The sequence below is a fragment of the Piliocolobus tephrosceles genome, chromosome 3, assembly GCF_002776525.5.
Source record: "Piliocolobus tephrosceles isolate RC106 chromosome 3, ASM277652v3, whole genome shotgun sequence".
In the NCBI taxonomy this organism is placed as follows: domain Eukaryota; kingdom Metazoa; phylum Chordata; class Mammalia; order Primates; family Cercopithecidae; genus Piliocolobus; species Piliocolobus tephrosceles.
Genome location: NC_045436.1, coordinates 172,515,053 through 172,532,518, shown reverse-complemented (window position 1 = coordinate 172,532,518; position 17,466 = coordinate 172,515,053). Strand labels below are relative to the sequence as shown.

Here is a 17,466-nt window from a genome sequence, read left to right as displayed (position 1 = left end):
ATTCTTCAAGTTAACACATGATGAAATCTCTTTCGCCTCATAAGTTTCTCCTCACCTCTTCCTTCACAGTCCTTCCCCTGGAGAACGTGAAGGCTGCCCTGGCATGAATAGAAGCTTTTAGTCGGTGTGTCCAGAGACCTGTGGCCAACCCACAGGAAACCTGTTCTCACCACAGGGCACGTGGCCCAGGTGCCAGTCAGCCCTGAAGTTAGCCTATGTTCCATTTGACACTTTGTTTAATAAATTTTTTTTTTTTTTTTTTTTTTTTTAGATGAAGTCTTGCTCTGTCACCCAGGCAACACTCCAGGCTGGAGTGCTCATCACAACCTCCACCTCCTGGGTTCAAGTGTTTCTCCTGCCTCAGCCTCCCAAGTAGCTGGGATTACAGGTACATGTCGCCATACCTGGCTAATTTTTAAATTTTTAGTAGAGACAGGGTTTCACCATGTTGGCCAGGCTGGTCTTGAACTACCGGCCTCAGGTGATCTGCCTGCCCCCACCTCCCAAAGTGCTGGGATTACAGGTGTGAGCCACTGCACCCAGCCTAAATGGCTTTTATTATTATAAAAGTGTCTAGCACATGGAAGAAGTAAAAAAAAAAAGAGTAATACTATGTCTTTTTACAAAAGCAGTACAATTACAATCAGGAACATAGATTTAGTCTCCAGAGTTAGCAGGCATTACAAGATTGTTCTCAAGTTGTCTTCTATTTTAGAGTCAGAACACTGACTAACACTGACTAAACTAAACTGACTATGACAGCTTGTGGAAGTGTTAGAGACCTTAACAGCCAGCAGTGAGAATAAAACCCTATAGTGTCAGACTATAAAGGCTATGACAAATTGGAGAGAGGAAGCATATGATAGAGACTTATGCAGGGAAATCTCCCTAGAGCAGGTCAAATATTTGAGTTTGGCTGCAAAGAAGAGCATTGTGACACTTTTTATCAATGGCACTCATCATCTTTTGAATATCTTTCCTACTTTATGGTAATTTCCTACATTACGAGTCCCATCTCTTCAAGTTCTAAGCCAGAAAGCTTCTCTTCCCAGGCTTCCTTGCAGTTAGGAGGTCAGCACATGACCTCAACTCTGTCCATCAGACATACTCCTTCTATCCGGAGGGAACGATGTAAGGAGGTACCATGCAGAATCAACTTCAGGGTGAGAATAGCAGCATGTGGCAGAGGCAGTTCAGCAGAGGGGCAGAGATCTTAGGAATAGTGCCCCGCATTCATGTGTGGTGCCAATTGTGGTATCTGGGCCCCACTACCATCAGATTGCAGCTGTGAACCATGGAGGGGTATGACGTGAGTGTTCCTGCTTGCATTATCCCTGAGCATGGCTCTCTGGCCCTCCCAAAGACTCTGAAGGCAACCAATTAATGCCTTCTCTGTTTAAAACACAGTGGATTCTGTTGTTTGCAACTGAGATACCAACTGATGCAAAAAGAGAGTGCTTCCATTGGAGCACAGCTCACACTTCACTGTGTTGTGTTTTGGGACAATATTTAGAAAAATGAACTGGGTTTTTATTCTCATACTCTTATTTACATGTGTGCCTTCCTTCTTCATATTTCATCAAAAGTAGCATCAGGCAGTGTCCATTATTTCAGGGAAATCATATGGGAAAAAAAGGCCAAAAAAAGTGTCTTTTTAGGTTTTCAGTGTTAAGATCCTAGGTTGTGAAAGAAATTGGTAAGATTCAGCACAGATAATAGACTGAGGAGAAAGCAAAATGGGCAAAAGGAACTACACAGAGGTACACACCTGCATGATAAAGATACTCCAACTTAAGAAATTGTAGCAAGTCAGAAGGAAAGTGAGGAGTGCAGAGAAGTGCAGTGTCTCTGAAAAAGGCTCTGGGTTTGATTCTTGGAATGAGTCCCAAAGACACTTTGCTGGATCTGAAAGAAAGGGAGATTTATTCCTCTTCACCTGGATCAGAACCCAGGGTAGCAGCAAGGTCTGAATATAGACATAGTTGTGGAGATGTCTCAGCAATCAGACCGAGACAACTCACTGATTTTTTCAAGTCCAACTGCCTTGGTAGCATCAGAATGATACCCATGTGTCCAAGAGTGGCCCAGGGGTAGAGGACAGAACTGCTGACTTGAAGGAACCTTACTCAGGCCAATGAGACCTCTCCAAGGCAACCTGTTCAGACCAGTGGCTGAGGATGAAACAGTATAATGGGGGTGTCTCTGTGGATGATGGTGAAGATGGATGCCTGTGAAGACCAAATGGACCTGCCTCTTTAAAAAGCTTCCAGAACTTGTTCGTGACCCTGGGAAAATAAATGAGACAGACCACACAGGTACAAGAAGGGCTTCAGACAAAAATTAAGTTTATTGTAGAAAAATAAGAGAATATTTCCTTCATTCCTTAGTTTGTGAGTTTGTGCACTGAACGTTACATGGTAATTTGGGTGGGAAGGTAGAAGTGGAGTTAGCTGGCAAGTGTGGAGGCAGATGGCCAGACAAAACTTATGTTTCATTCCTAATCAAATGCCCTCATTTTACAAACCAGTAAATGGTGGGCCTGAGAGACGAAGCAAATTGTTCATAATCATATAGCAAACTAGAATTTGGGTCTTCTAACTTTCAGGCCCACACTGTCTCCCAAAATAGTGTGTTGAAGTTTTTCCAAAAGCAATAGAATGGGAGTGCCATGCCCTAGGTTGTAATGAACCAAAACACTGGTTCATTGAGCCATTTCCCCAAAGTGCAATTGCTTGGTGTCTCAGCCTTAAGGAAAAAGTCTTTCTGGGAAAGCAAAGCTAACAGTCTCTACACTTCATCCTTTAGTTACATTTGAGGACAGGTAACCAGTGCATCGCAATGGTTGCCCTGAGGAATTTTCATTTCTAGAGTATACTTGCATAAGGTTTGGTTCAAACAAGTGATGGCCTGGGCCTATGAATATCAACTAATTCTTTCAGCTCTGTGGCCACTTAAGAATACAGGGTTTATTCTTAAGGCAGGACTGCTTGTGAGAATCCCTGCTAATGAGTCTATCTTGAACTCTTGGTCCAAGTGACATAGGACCATTTAATAATCTAAATTATTGTGTTGCTTAGGACTATTTTAGTTGCAGTGATGGAAACCTGCCCTGAACTAGCTTAGGTAAGCCTATAAGCTTTTCACATGGATGCTGGGTCTCACAGAACTTAAGCATAGATATATGTTTGAACTCCAGGACACAGTGGAACCAGGGATTTGAATGCCATCAAAAGCTCTACCTCCATCATTCATTTCTAAGCCACTGTGTTATTCTTAGTTCTGTAATCCTAGAGATGGATTCAGCCCTGAGCTGACCACCTTGGCTAGAGAGGGTAAGTCACACTGGAGTACTCCTGCTTTTGCTTCCATTTAAGGATGAGGTAGGGGCAGAGAGGACCACTGTAGGCACCAAGTGCTAATTTTACTATTTATTAAGTACAGGGCTCTGTGCTAGGTTCTGGGAGAGAAGGGAAGCAAGAGAACCAAAAAATTGAAGAACCAGATTCTTCCCTCAAAGGGTCTCCCACTTTAAAAGGGAAAATGACATAGTATGGCCTGACAAGTGCCACCACTACGATGGATAGAAGCACGAAAACCAATCTTACACAGGGCTTGGATTCTGAAGTTAGCAAGCCAGGCAAAAAGAGTCCTACAGCCAACTATGCATGCCCAAAATACTTGAATCACACCCAACACAAGATATTCATGGCATGAGTGACAAGCAAGGACCAAAATTGACTCAGACAACTGAGTTCCACATCTCCCACCTCTCATTCCAGGTTATATTGTTCACTGAATAGACTGGAAGTCAAAATCACCCACACTATTTATAGCAGTCTCTCTCCTCACTCTCTTTTACTATGTGCATGGAGTTAAATCCACAGGAGTTAAAAATATATGAGATGTGACTCATTAACTTGGCAAAGCCATGCAGCATTGAGCTTGGGAACTAGGATCCAAGGCCAGGGGTGCGTAACTTTTCAGTCCACAATTCCAGCCTTTACCCCAGGCAGTATTCAAAAGTTACCATATCCCCCATTATCTAAGTCATTTAAAGCTGGAGGTTCTCTCGGGCTCTTCCTTGGGAATCCCTGACCCCCACCCCAGGAGTAGTACAGAGCTCAGCTCAGGTGGGTCCACATGAATTGGGCTGGGATAGTCTGGGCTGAGCTGAATTGAGAGGTCATCCGGACGAGCACAGAGGGATATTGACTCCAGGGCAGCTGGTGGGATGCCATTCATTTTCCTAGGTTGTATATGCTATGAAGAGCTTATCAAGGGGATGTTTACAAATGGGGGACCTTGCTGTTTTTAACAGATTAACTGTAACATATTGGTTCAGTGACCTGACAGCCCATTTACATGAAGTGTTAGTTTACACTTGACTCTTTCCCTGCACAGTAGGCAGATAGAAAGGCCACCGGGTTGACAGGGAGGAGGCTGGCCAAGCCCAGAGCGTCCATTAAGCAGTTAAGCATGGGCTCTTTGGAGTCTGGCATAGCCTTGAATACAGCCAGACCTCACACTTCACTCTTTCCTAAATAGTGATAGAAAACCTTCCACCCAACCTTGCCTATGACCCTTTCTGAACAATTCATACCAAGGTTCCGGCCTAACAACCCAGAGGAACATTACTGTTGTTGCTTTGATCATGTATTCAGGTCACAATCATGTCAGACAAGCCAAAGAGACTCCATGGCAGGCCCATTATATTTTCTGATCTGGACTAAAACAATCAGACCTCCAGGAAGCTTTAGTTTATTAGCTTTGCTTTCCCAGGAAGACTTTTTCCTTAAGGCTGAAACACCAAGCAATTTCACTTTGGGGAAGTGTCTCAACTTCAGTGCTTTGGCTCTTGGCAACCTAGAGCATAGCGCTCCCTTTCTATTACTTTTGGAAGAACCTCAGTAAACTATTTTGGGAGGCAGTGTGGGCCTGAAAGTTAGAAGACCCAAATTCTAACTGACATCCATTGTGCCCTAATCTGTGTCAGCTGCTCTCATTTCCTTGATCTCATTTAATCTCAACATTACTCTGAAAAGTAGGTATTACTCTCTTGATTGTGTGGATAAGAAAATGGAGGCTCAAAGAGATGAAATTTACCAAAATGATGCAATGTACAGGTAGCAGAACTGGAATTCAGACTCAGATCAGTCAGATTTGAACACGTGTTCTTTTCACAATACCACATGGCCTAATCCAGATATCCTAAATTTTCTAGGAGGAGATGTTTGTTGTTTCCAGAACCCTTGTGGTGATTGGGCTGGCAGTGAAATCCAGCCCAATTTTTAATCGTCAGTGAGCATAAGAATCAATTAGGGATCTTGTGGAAAGTGCAAATTCCCAGAGATTTAGAGACTGTGGATTTGTAGTTTAGCCCAGGGATCTGTATTTTCAACAATGAGCAGCTTCACTGATTCTAGTGCTGGTTGACTGGAAAGCATTTCATACCTTTAGGCAGTATCATTCACTCCAGGACTGCAGGGTCTCAGTGGGAGGGGTTATCCATTCCTATCCCATTGCTTCTTTCAGATTCTTTTGGATGTTCACCAAGTAGTCATGGTCCTCTTTCTAGAACTGCAATCTGGTTCAGATGTCCTGTGGCCATGTGCCTCAGTGAAGGCTTAAATGCTCTTTCTCTCAGAAGGTGAAACTTGGATGGTCTAAACCAATGGTTCTCAATCTTAGATGCACATCAGAGCTCCCTGAAGTGTACACATGTTCACACACACACACACACACACACACACACACGTGTGTAGAAGACCCCACATAAACCCAATTAGATCAACCTCTAAGGGCAGAACCTAGACATCTGTAATTATTTTTAAAGGTGTCCAATTTGTTTTCAGCTAGAGTTGAGAATCACTGGCCCTGCCTATTTCCCTTACCACTGGTCTGGGATAAACATTTGATAAAATTCTGGCCCAAAAAACTGATGAGAGGTCTTCTGGGAGGTGGTGCTTTGGGGAAATTCATTTCCTGTCTTTGAAAGAGATGGGAGGATAGAATGAGCCATCTTTCCTCTTTCTGACTTTGCATTTTGTGATGTAAAGGTGTGATGCCTGGAGTTATTGCAGCCGTCTTGGGATCATGAAGGAGCCAACCTAGTAGCCACAGGCTAAGGATGGCAGCAAAGAAAGAAATGGGAACTTGGTGGCAACTTGGGGCAAGTTAATTAAACTACTGCAATCACCTTACCCTGAGCATATGTTTCATGAGAAGTGATTTATATATATATATACATATACATATATATATATACACACACACACACACATATATATATATATTTTTTTTTTTTTTTTGAGACAGAGTCTCACTCTGTCACCCAGCTGGAGTGCAGTGGCACAATCTTGGCTCACTGCAACTTCCATCTCCCAGGTTCAAGCAATTCTCCTGCCTCAGCCTCCCAAATAGCTGGGATTACAGGTGTGCACCACTATGCCCCCTATTTTTTGTATTTTTAGTAGAGATGGGGTTTCACCATGTTGGACAGGCTGGTCTCGAACTCCTGACCTCAAATGATCCACCAGCCTCAGCCTCCCAAAGTGCTGAGATTACAGGCGTAAGCCACCGTGCCCAGCCGATTAATATTCTTAAGACATGTTAAGTTGGATATTATTATTTGCAGCCAAAATAATCTCAACAGATACAGCTACTAATGAATTTCACCTGCTTACTGCCTGCACTATTTCTAAGAGCAGCATAAGTACATCGGCAGCTGGGGCCCACAGAACAAGACGACCTAGACTCAGTCTTGATGGCCAAAAAACTTTAAGTTCAGTGAGCCCTGGGCACTGCCATTAACCAGTTGCCTTGAGAATTATTCCAATAATAACTGTGACATTTATTATGCATTCACTTCATGCCAGGTATTGTACAATGCAAAGTGCTTTAAGTAAGTCATCTCATTCCATCCTTAAAATTACCCAGGGAGATATGTATTATTATTGACATTTTACACATTAGGAAACTGAAAACCAGAAAAGCTAAGGAATTTGACCAAGGTCGTATAGCGCATGAGTGGCAGAGACAGGATGCCAACCCCAATCTGTCAGACTCTCAAGATATTTCTTGTGGTGACCATGTCGTTTCATTTCCCTATGACTTATGAAGCTCTGTGTGTTCACACATTCACCGAAGTGCTTAACTATGCGAATAAAAAGCATTCATCATTGTAATCCTTAATGGAGATAACAGAAATATTAGCAAAGGCCGAAGTGAAAACAGTTCAAGTGAGGCCTACTTTTTTACAGGCCAAAGAATGATTTACTTTATCACAGCAAAGAATTTTATTTGACAAATGCATACTTTATCATCTCTGGTCTGCTGAAAATGTAAGTTTACATTTTCCTAGCCATAAAATTAAAATAATTTTGGCTCCAAAAAGTGAAAAGAAATCTCATTCTAGGTTCAGGTCTTTCTCTGGAAATTCGAATGCTAAATATGGAGCCTGAAAAAATGGCATTTCTGTCAGGCAGGACAGACTCGAGTCAGTAAGGTCAGGGTTCAAAATCTGGTTCTGGCTCTTGCTGACCGCGTGACCTCGGACATGACATTTCACTCCTCCAAGTCTCAGCTTCCTGATCTGTAAGATGAGAATGACAACTCTCACTTCAGGCCTGGGATGGGGATTAAATCAGACACTCTGTGTAAGTTGCCTGGCAAACCAGGAGTGCTATCAAGGTTGGCTGTTCTTAAAATATATACAAAGGGTCCAGCATGGAACCTGGTGCATAGCAGCTACTTGATAAATCTTTCAACCCTTCCCTCTATCTTCCCTTTTCTGTTCCTCATCTTCAACTGTCTTCAGGGGTGGGCCTCCAAAGACAGAAGCAAAACCAAACAGGATGAGGTCCTTCTGTACTTGGTTGTGAAAGGAGTAATGAGACAGCGTCCACATCTTGGTTTGCTCTGCATTCTGGCAGCTTACTACAGCATCATCCCTACACCCTGACCCAACATAGGGAAGCTAGCCAGTCTGCTAGTGGGTCACCTGCCAATTGGAAGACAAATTTGAGAAAAAGTCAGAGGATCAGAGTAAGGGACAGAAGAAGGGGTAGAGTGGAGTGAGAAGAAATAGTTAAGTTGGCTCAAGAGACAAGCGTTTCTGGGAAGCTGGAGAGAGATAATCTTCCACACCCAAGTTAGAGCAGATTTCCACAAGGGAAGGAATATTTCAAGGGAATCTGGATTGCTAGTGAGAGAAGCAAAAGACAGGGCCTCAGCAAAGGATTTCCTATCCATAATCAAAGGGGAGCCACGAGTTCTCAATTAGGGTTGGTTAGTCAAAACTGTACTCCAAGTCCCATTGAAAAAAGCAGACAGAAAAGACCAGCAGTTCACATTCTTGTTTAGAACTGTTGTGTTTTGAGTTCCTTCCCCCTATAATTAGAACTTCTCCTCAGCCCCATGAAGTTGTTAGGACAGCCACCATGGTTATCATCCCCATTTTATAGATTTGCAAACTGAAGCTCACTGCTGGCAATATGTGCTTAGTCAAATAATGGGAAGGTTAGATATAAAGATGAGTTTGTCCAGTGGTTCTTAAAAGAACCCAGAGCCCTGTATCTGGTGAGGATTCCAGGTGATTCTGATGATCAGCCAGGTTTGGGGACCATTGATATCACTCAACAAACTCACTGCAGAAAGAAACAGAGCCTGACAGAGGTGGAAGAATCTGCCCAAGGTCACTCAAATGAGTGGCTGAGACAAGTTTAATCCTTCAGCTTACTGTCTCCATGACAGAGCTCTTGCCAGCTCACTCCATGGGCTGTTTAGTTACTCATGACAACCTATAATATAGATTGTATTCATTCAATAAACTTTTACTGGGGACATCTTTGGTGCCAGGTGCCAGATTCTTGGCCTTAGAGAGTTCATGGTCTAAAAGAAAATGGGACAAGTAGCCTCATGGCTGCAGGATGGCATAGCGGTACTACCAGAGAAGGAGGTATGATATACAAGCGAGGGGGTGTAAGAGGGGTAACTTCTGACCAGCAGGCTTCAGAGGAAGGGAGAAAAACATCAGGAAAACAAAGGCTCCTTATATGGAAGTTTGGTTACCTTTGTTTTAATAAGCCACTGGTGTGCTGTGACTTTATACAACTCAAGTTAGAATAAACGATTTTGAATGAAAGGTTTCTAAGGATATTTACTGGGTGCAAAAGAAACAATCTGACATTACTAAAATATGTTCAGACCAAAATAGAGGCACCAGGAAGACGTCCCTCTAGCATGGATCTTCACTATCGTGCAGAGATCATATCTGCCTCTGCTCACGACTATTGACGAAAGTCAGTTCTCATCAGTGCCGTGTAGGAGACCGGACAGGTCAGCGCAGCCACTAAACTTAACATGCAGAATTTACTGTTTCCACTGTTGCCAAGGTCACAGAGAAGTAGATACTTTCATGTGCAATTAGCAATATAAGGTAGGACAACATTTCTGAAGGACAGTTTGGCAAAATTTATGAAGATATAAGATACTTTCAAAATACTCTTTGAACCAGCCATTCTATTTCTAGGAATTTATCCTGAGGGTAATTATATAAAAGAAAATATAGAAAGATATACATAGGGTGTTCAACAAAACATAGTTTCTAATAATAGTAAAAACTTGGGGAAAAGGGAAACGTCCATCTATAGAAGAATAATGAACTAAATTATCATAAAACTATATACTTGAAAACCATTAAGTCAATAATAATGATGGATATGTATACTTAGGGATGTAGAAAAATGCTTGTATCACCCAGTGAAAAAAGCAAATTTCAAATTAGTTATTTAATATGATGCAACTCATGTGTAAGTATAGCTTCCAGATATATGTATTTATATCTAGAGAGAAACCTGGAAGATGGCTTTTAACCAAAACGTCAATAATGTTGAGCAGGAGAGGGGGTGATTCTAATTTATTTTTCTGTGTATTATTTTACAATATTTATATAATCAGAACAAATAATAGGATTACTTTCATTGGAGACTAAAATTTTTTTGTTCTTTATTTTATTCTTGAGCATAAAGTTTTCATTTTAGGATACTAAAATTTTTGAAGAGATTAGTCCTAAGCAATAGGAAAATCCAACCAGATTTAATGAGATTGAAAATTTTCATTCTTTATTTTTATGGGCTCCTTTTCTAAATATATACTTGTGCAATTGATTTACATATTCAGTCATGAAAACAGTTTGTTTGTTCACTTGGAACTATGTAATAAGCACCTACTCTGAACCTGGCAGAGGGACACTGAGGCATCAGGCGTATAACGTGATGGGTGAGAAGTCAGGCAGACCTGGATTTGCATCCCTGTCCTGTCACTCACCAGTTCACAACCTCAGATGGGCTATTAAACTGCTCTGAACCTCATTTTCCTCATCTGTCAGAGATAATACAAATAGTATTAGTGATCTATTGCTATGAAGCAAATTATTCAAAGACTTAGGGGCTTACAACAACGATCATTTATTATCTCATAGTTTCTTTGGATCAGAAAGCTGGGGGCAGTTCAGCTAGATGTTTCTAGCTCTGGGTCTTTGGCGAGGCTGCAGTCACATGAAGGCCTAACTGGGGCTGGAAGATCTGCTTCCAAGCTGGCTGTTAACAAAGGACTGGCAAGTCGGTGGTTGCTGTTGGTGGGAGGTCTTCTCTCCATAGCCATCTCCACATTGCTGCTTGAGTGTCCTCACAGCACGGTGTCTGGCTTCCCCCAGAAGGGGCAATTCAAGGGACCAAGGAGGAAGTTGACAATGCCTTTTATGACCTCACCTCGAAAATCACACACCATATCTGTAAGTATTCTACAGATGGCAGGTTAGCTCTGATTTAATGTGAGAGGGGATTCACAAAGGTGAATACCAGGAGGCAAGCATCATTGGAACCATCTTGAAGGCTACCACTTATGTGAAATGAGAAAATGCTTACAAAGAGCTCAGTGCACCTGTAGTGCACCCATAATAGATAAGCCATAGTGATGAGAAAGAGTGCATATAACTGAATTCAACAAATAGGTCCCAGATCCCTGCTCTTGTCCAAAGTCCTGTTTTCTTCAGACGAGGAAACTGAGCCCAGAGAGGTTAAGTGGTTTGACTAGTCATACATGGAGTTGGTTATTGAGCTAGGAAAAAAAGCAGGTTTTCTACGTTGCCCTATCCAAGGTCTTTCTTCCCCTAGAGAAAATCTCCGCAAAGATGCAGACTGAGGAACCATTTGCTAGAACAAAATGCTCACCAGAGTTGAAGATGAACAGATGTTTTAGAAAGAAGGGTAGCGAAGCTGTTAAGAGGATTCTGAATTTCAGGCTGAGGAATTTGTCTTCCTTTGATGGGAAAGGCAATAGTGAGCCATTGAGGGGTTTTAGAATGCAAAAGTGACCTAAATACAGCTATGTATTCAGCAGATTGTGGATGTCTCTAAAGAGAAAGGCTGTGGGAGAAGTCCAGGCATCTGGGGACACAAGCAGCAGTGGTGGGAAAGGAGAAGGGACTCGAGAGTCACAGTATCTAGGAATCATATCCCTGTGCAACCTGTGGATTCCAGACTAATTAAGGATTAAGGGAGCAAGTCAAGAGGTTTAGGTGAGGGCAGCTAAAGAGCTGGTGTACAGGCTGTGCCAGTGATCCCCGCCCAGTCTATGGCCCTGAGTCAGCCTCAATCTACCATGTGGGAGGCCTAAGAACATTCAATATGACTTGGAAGACGGGCTTTAAAACAAATAGTCTGCATTTCCTCTTGTTCCCAGCTCTCCAGCATGAAAAACTGATGCTACAAAGGGCTAGGCAAACTGGAATGTATGTGGTTCTGAGCTCAGCCCAAAGGGCCCTCCTCTACTGAAAGTCTCACTTTCCAGGAGAGAGGATGCCACGATGTGACGGTTGTCACACTCAAGGTTTTCTCTCCAAGCCTCACCTCCTCTAAATCTGTCCCCCCACTCCTCTTTAGGTAGAACTGACCTGCTGTCTGCCCTGAATACACATACCACAGATGAATTCTCTCCTGACACCTCGAGTGCCATGATGCTCTGCTAACTCGCCTGCTTCCTCCTCCAGCCCCAAACCTCCCTGAGGGTAGACGCTGTGCCTTCCATGTTCCTAGGGTCTTCCTAGCCTGAACACTATGATTTTGCTCTCTGAAAATATTAGACAAATACTTTTCTCTCCTAATTTCATCAGCTTTACATTCAGAGACAGGTTTACAGTCACAAGGGTTGTAACCTGGGCCCCAGAGGGCTGAATCCAGTCCATCCACAGGGTCCTACAAACCATAGGACCCTGCCAACCATAGGGCCACCAGTGTTGTAGATTTATCACCCATTTCCAGGACAGTAAAATGCCTTGTTTTTAAAAAGAAATAGTAAGACGATTTTCTAAAAGAAGGAAATAAAATGAGAAAGAAACACATTTTTTCTAACTGGCACAAAAGCTCTGTATAGGCTAGTCAAGGCCCTATCCATATATAGTTTTTAGCTGGTCAATATAACTTTAAAAAGTGAATCAAAATGACTTTAGGCAGGGACATGCTCTCCAGTTTGTCAATCCTCACCATTCCCTATGGTCTGATACTCTTAACCTCTGTTATATTTATGTACCACCTAGCCCCAGAAGGCTTATAAGTTTGCAACCCTGCAACATGATATGAAACCTCATAAAGCAATCCCTTCCATCTTTGGGAAGCAAATGTTTTCAAGGTTCTTTATTAGGCCGAATGGAAATCTTCCCATAGCCTCTGTCTACCCCTCTTATTTCTGGGGTACTCTAGGTCCTATAGTACAAACATAATGTTTTCCTAAAGCACACTCTCTTACTTATTTGAAGACTATCAGCAGAGTCTGTGTGAGGCCTTCTCTTTTCCGTGTTAAACATATTGTCTTCCTTCAACTATTTCCTGACATTGAATCCCTTCACTATACTCCGAATGTGACTTATTATCCCCTTTTTAAAGAGGGGCATCCATACAGGCATGGTCTAATCCCTTGCAATTCAAAGTGTAATCCAAAAGCCAGTAGCATTTGCGTCACTTGGGAGCCTGTTACAAATGCACAACCTCAGACCCACCCCACACCTACTGAATCAAGATCCACAGGTGATTCATATGCACACACCTAATTAATGCAGGCTAAGATTATGCTAGCTTGTGAGAGCAACTGTGTTACACTGTCATCCCTGTTTCCTGTTATTTGAAATTCCTGTTTTTTTTCCCACACTCACTGCTAAGTTACATCTTGTATTAGTTTAATTGCAGCATGTGACAATCAGATTACATTTTAATGAGTTACCCACATGCTTAGATTATGAATTTGTGGGCAAAACACAGATCATATTCATCTCTATTTTGGGTACCAAGCAAAGGCCCTAGTACACAATAGGTGCCAATATAAGAAGTAACAAAAAAATAAAATAACACTGGTCTAAATGATTAAAAAAAAATAATAACTCTCTGCTGAACAGTTCAAGGCATGGCTGGATCCAGGGCTCAAAGATGGTGACAGGGACTTGGAGCATCGCCGCTTTCCACCTCTGCTTTCTTGGCATCAGCACCATCCTTGGTCCAGCTCTCCCTTGTGGCCTCAAGATGGCTGCCAGTGTCACTCAGAGCCACAGCCTTTCTCATTCCAGTCCCGCTGGCAAAGAGTCTTCTGAAAACTTATGGGGGTAAATATTTCTTTATTCTTTCCTTTTTCAGAAACCTTAGCAAATGTCTCCTCCAATTTCATTAGCGATGATGGAGTTATCAGTTCATTTCAGAGCCGACTACTGGGGCAAGGGGGTTTAATATCCTAGTGGGTTTATTTCAGTGAGGACCCAATCATGAGGAGCTAGAAGCAGTTGAAAATTGAGGGGAGCGCTCTATCAGGAAATTAGGAAACTGTTTGGAGAGGTGACATGTGTGCTGGGGAGGTGACCCATGGATTCTACCATAATGTTAAACAGGTCTGCATTTCAGTTTCTTTTAAATCTTGCAACTGTTGTTCAGGATATCCAAGATTACAGCAACCACTATCACAGGTTATGGCCAGAAAACTCTTCTATTTTTAAACGACACACAAACTCTTCTGCGCCATCACATTGTTTCAGTGATCAACTTTAAAGGGCCCTGGCTTACCTCCTCCTGGAATAATAGAGGAGTCACAGGAGTGCTGTGGGCCACTCCAAAAACCACTCCAGAGTGGTTCGCCACACATAATAGAGGGTGCACTTGAAAGGCAGCATCCAATGACCAGTTCTGGTTGAAGACTTTTGTGTTTTTCAAAAGCCCAATAAGCAGCAGAAGTGACCACAATGTGTTTGAAACTCTATACCATGAGTCTTCAGGAGACAAAGTACCTAAAACTAGATGGAAAGACTTGTAATTTTTTAAATTAAAAACTATAGACAGGAGAGGTAACAAAGTTAAAATAAGCATGAATCCTACATTTCTGTTTCAAAAATAAAACCTGAGGTATGGGGAAAATTGTAATACGGAATTCAGAAATCCGCTTTGGCCATATGCTGTACTGCATCTGCTTTCCTTGAGGCAAAAGGCTCTCAAGGACCAGTCATGCTCCGCTGGGAGAGACATAACGCCAATGAGACTGAAGGTGGGCAAGAGGGTACGGAGGGGAAACTGCTGTTTCATCTGAGTGATCAGAGGGCAAACTTCCCACCACCAGCCCCTGTGGACACATGCTACTGGTCAAGGTAGTCACTGTGCAAGGGCAGATGGACCACACAGGCCCATCGCCACTTCTCAAAAGAACAGCTTAAACTAAGACCTATTTAACTCTCAGGAAGTGCATGAGTTATGTGACCTTCACAAATGGAAGGCAGCCTAAAACCAGTACCAACATAGTCCATTCTGTCACAGAAACATTTTGTGTAGCACCCCGCTCTATGCCTTACTGAAGGAAGGCCTTTCGTGTAATCACTTAGTCTCAGCTTAGGTTTCCTCTAATGAGAGGAGGCAATAATTCCCCTCTCAGATGGGTGTGAAAATAAAACAGTCCATGTAACAAATGCCTAGAAATGTCCAGGCCAAAGAACGCCTACTAACATCATTTTCTTCCCTGGCCCCTGCTCAGTCCCACGCAGTGCTCTAAGTTTATAAACACACCACTAAAAAAATTTGGTCTCGTAGACCTTTTGCAATTTCTCTCTGAAATTGCAAATTGAAATTCATACATATGTGTTAAGTCATACTTCATCGTACTGCAGTAATTGTATTGGGAGGAAAATTTTTTTTTTTAAATCCTTCCGTTTTCAAATAGATGGAGGTGAAATCAACACAAAATGACCAAATGGATCATGGCCTCACCTTTTACTAAATGTAAAGCCTTGGGCAAGTTTAGTTTAATAGAAGGCTTCAATCAATCACAGCTTTTAAAATAGCAGCAACAACAACAAACATCCCTCCCACTAGACTGCAAAGTCCTGAGGGTTGAGAGCTCATTTGTTCAACTTTATATTCTATTAACATCCCTAGTCAACTGGCCTGCACATATCAGGAAGATAAGCTGCAATAGCTTGAAGGGTTTATCACTTGAAGGGTCTAAAAGTCTGCCAAATTATAAAATGAAAAATATAAAAATCAAAGTAGAAAGAGGTTGGACCCACTAACAAGTAGAGTTTTCAAAATCTTTTCTTAATTAATTTCTTTTAAATTTCTCGGCCTAGAGGCAGATCTACCAAGTCTAGCTCTATGATTTCACGATCTCTGGCAAATTACTTTTTCTGTCCACACTTCAGTTTCCTTAGCCACACAAGGAAGTGAACAAAGTTTTCCAAAATCCCTTACACCTCTAAAATTAGGTATCCAAATTTCTACACACACTTGTGGCAAATCCATGACAAAGGCATGCTGCCAGGCACTGTAAGAGACATGAGAGAGAAGAGACCAGAGCTGCCCTTCAATGAGCTCATGGATTATTAAACAATAAAAAACAGGGGCACAAACAGCAGCGATTCAAGGCAGAAAGGGGCAGTGGCTATCAGAGAGGTACTGATGTGGAACTGTGAGCTGTGGAGACAAGGACTGGCTTTGTGGAGGGGTGGCTTTTGTTCATGCTTCAATGTAGCAAATATGGAGCACCAGTCATGCCAGGCACTGTATCTTAGCACACACAAAAAAAACTACACAACTATGACCAAGACAAACAGAGTCCTGCTCTCACAGTGCCTAAAGGTTGGCTGGCAGGAGGTAGACATTTGGAGAAGGGGGAGGAATTCCCAGCAGAGGGACCTGTGGAGCAAAAACAGGAAAGCAGAGCATCACAAAGCAAATAGGAATGAGTCCATAGCTGTGTTTGCAGACGAGTGATGATGGTACAGTGGAGTGGCATGAGAAAAGGTAGAAAGGTGGGAGGCAGCTGATGTGAAGTCCCTGAAATGCCAAGCTATGGAGTATGGATTTTAATTGGTCCAACAAAATAACCTAACAATTCTAAGTGACTGACTATACATTAAACTTTGCAGAATCACTAATTTTGTATCCAAATACACACTGCCTTTCTGTAACAAAAAGGAAGACGTTTGAAAGAAAATTGCCAAAAGTAGTAATTTAAATAAATTTATTCGTGAAAGAAAAACATCTGAACATCAGGTACAGTCTGATCCACAATGTCATAACTCATTTGCGGGAGTACTCTTATGCAGTTTGCAAGAGAAATTCCACGTGGAGCATCAGCTGAACATTTATCAAAATTCAGAAAGTCTTCAAACCTGAGTATTACACAATACATAATGACAATGATACAGTAATAAAAATACAATATCAAATACTCACTACTTTGTGAGTTACAAACTACAATATAAACAATTTAGGCCCTTTTTTAAAAAATGAAAAAATATTTCTATTACAGCCTTATTTCAAGCATTTTCACTTAGATACAGCTTTATATACTTTTAGTCACAATAGATAGCTAAAGAATGTCTTCATAAGTATCTGTAGGTAAAATATATTACTTGCTTAATGTTTGCACTCTGAAGTATACTTTGACACATACAGGTTCTGATAAGAGAATGAAATTGCTGTGGCAAAATCCTGGCTGATGATCAAGACTTGGATACTTTTCATATTAAGTTAAAAAAATTTACATCACTGAAAAAAGAAGCAAGAACATACAAAGAAGCAACATCATTCTTTTGCAACGAAGCAGTCTAATTCCAGGGAATGGGTTTTCCATTTTGAATTCAAAGTGTGTGGTCCCAAAGTTGAATTCTTTCAAATCCAAGGAGCTGCCTGCCACTGTGAGGCAACAGCAATGACGAAGCAAGTTGGGAGGAAAGTGTTAACTGAACTACCGAGATGGTCACTGATAAAACAAGTTCCTAGAAGTCCTCAGGCCCACCCAGAGGTGAAGGGCAGCCAGAACTATCAACACAAAAGAAAAATGCGCTCACTGAACTGCACACATAGAGCTTCTAGGAGGGTTAACAGTTCTTGACATAGGTTCCTGGTTGTAGTTTACAATATCTGCCTTCACCACCCTCTG

General features: G+C 42.0%; 1 protein-coding gene and 1 long non-coding RNA gene across 3 annotated transcripts in view; both read right to left on the bottom strand.

Annotated features, from left to right (window-relative positions):
• LOC111539152 overlaps positions 1-12,968 on the bottom strand; it is a 29,397-nt gene extending 16,429 nt beyond the window's left edge. Inside the window, exon 1 of the long non-coding RNA XR_002730594.1 lies at positions 10,230-12,968. This is a non-coding gene — a long non-coding RNA (uncharacterized LOC111539152). The remainder of the gene's footprint in view (positions 1-10,229) is intronic.
• A 3,559-nt stretch (positions 12,969-16,527) lies between these two features.
• RAB28 (RAB28, member RAS oncogene family) overlaps positions 16,528-17,466 on the bottom strand; it is a 130,973-nt gene continuing 130,034 nt past the window's right edge. The window contains exon 8 of one of the 2 annotated variants that reach the window (XM_023206920.1): positions 16,528-17,463. Coding sequence is in view for 1 of the 2 variants with exons in the window: in XM_023206919.2 (XP_023062687.1) it covers positions 17,371-17,463 (93 nt within the window). In the remaining variant the exon portion in view is untranslated. The remainder of the gene's footprint in view (positions 17,464-17,466) is intronic. The other variant, XM_023206919.2, reaches the window with a different exon arrangement.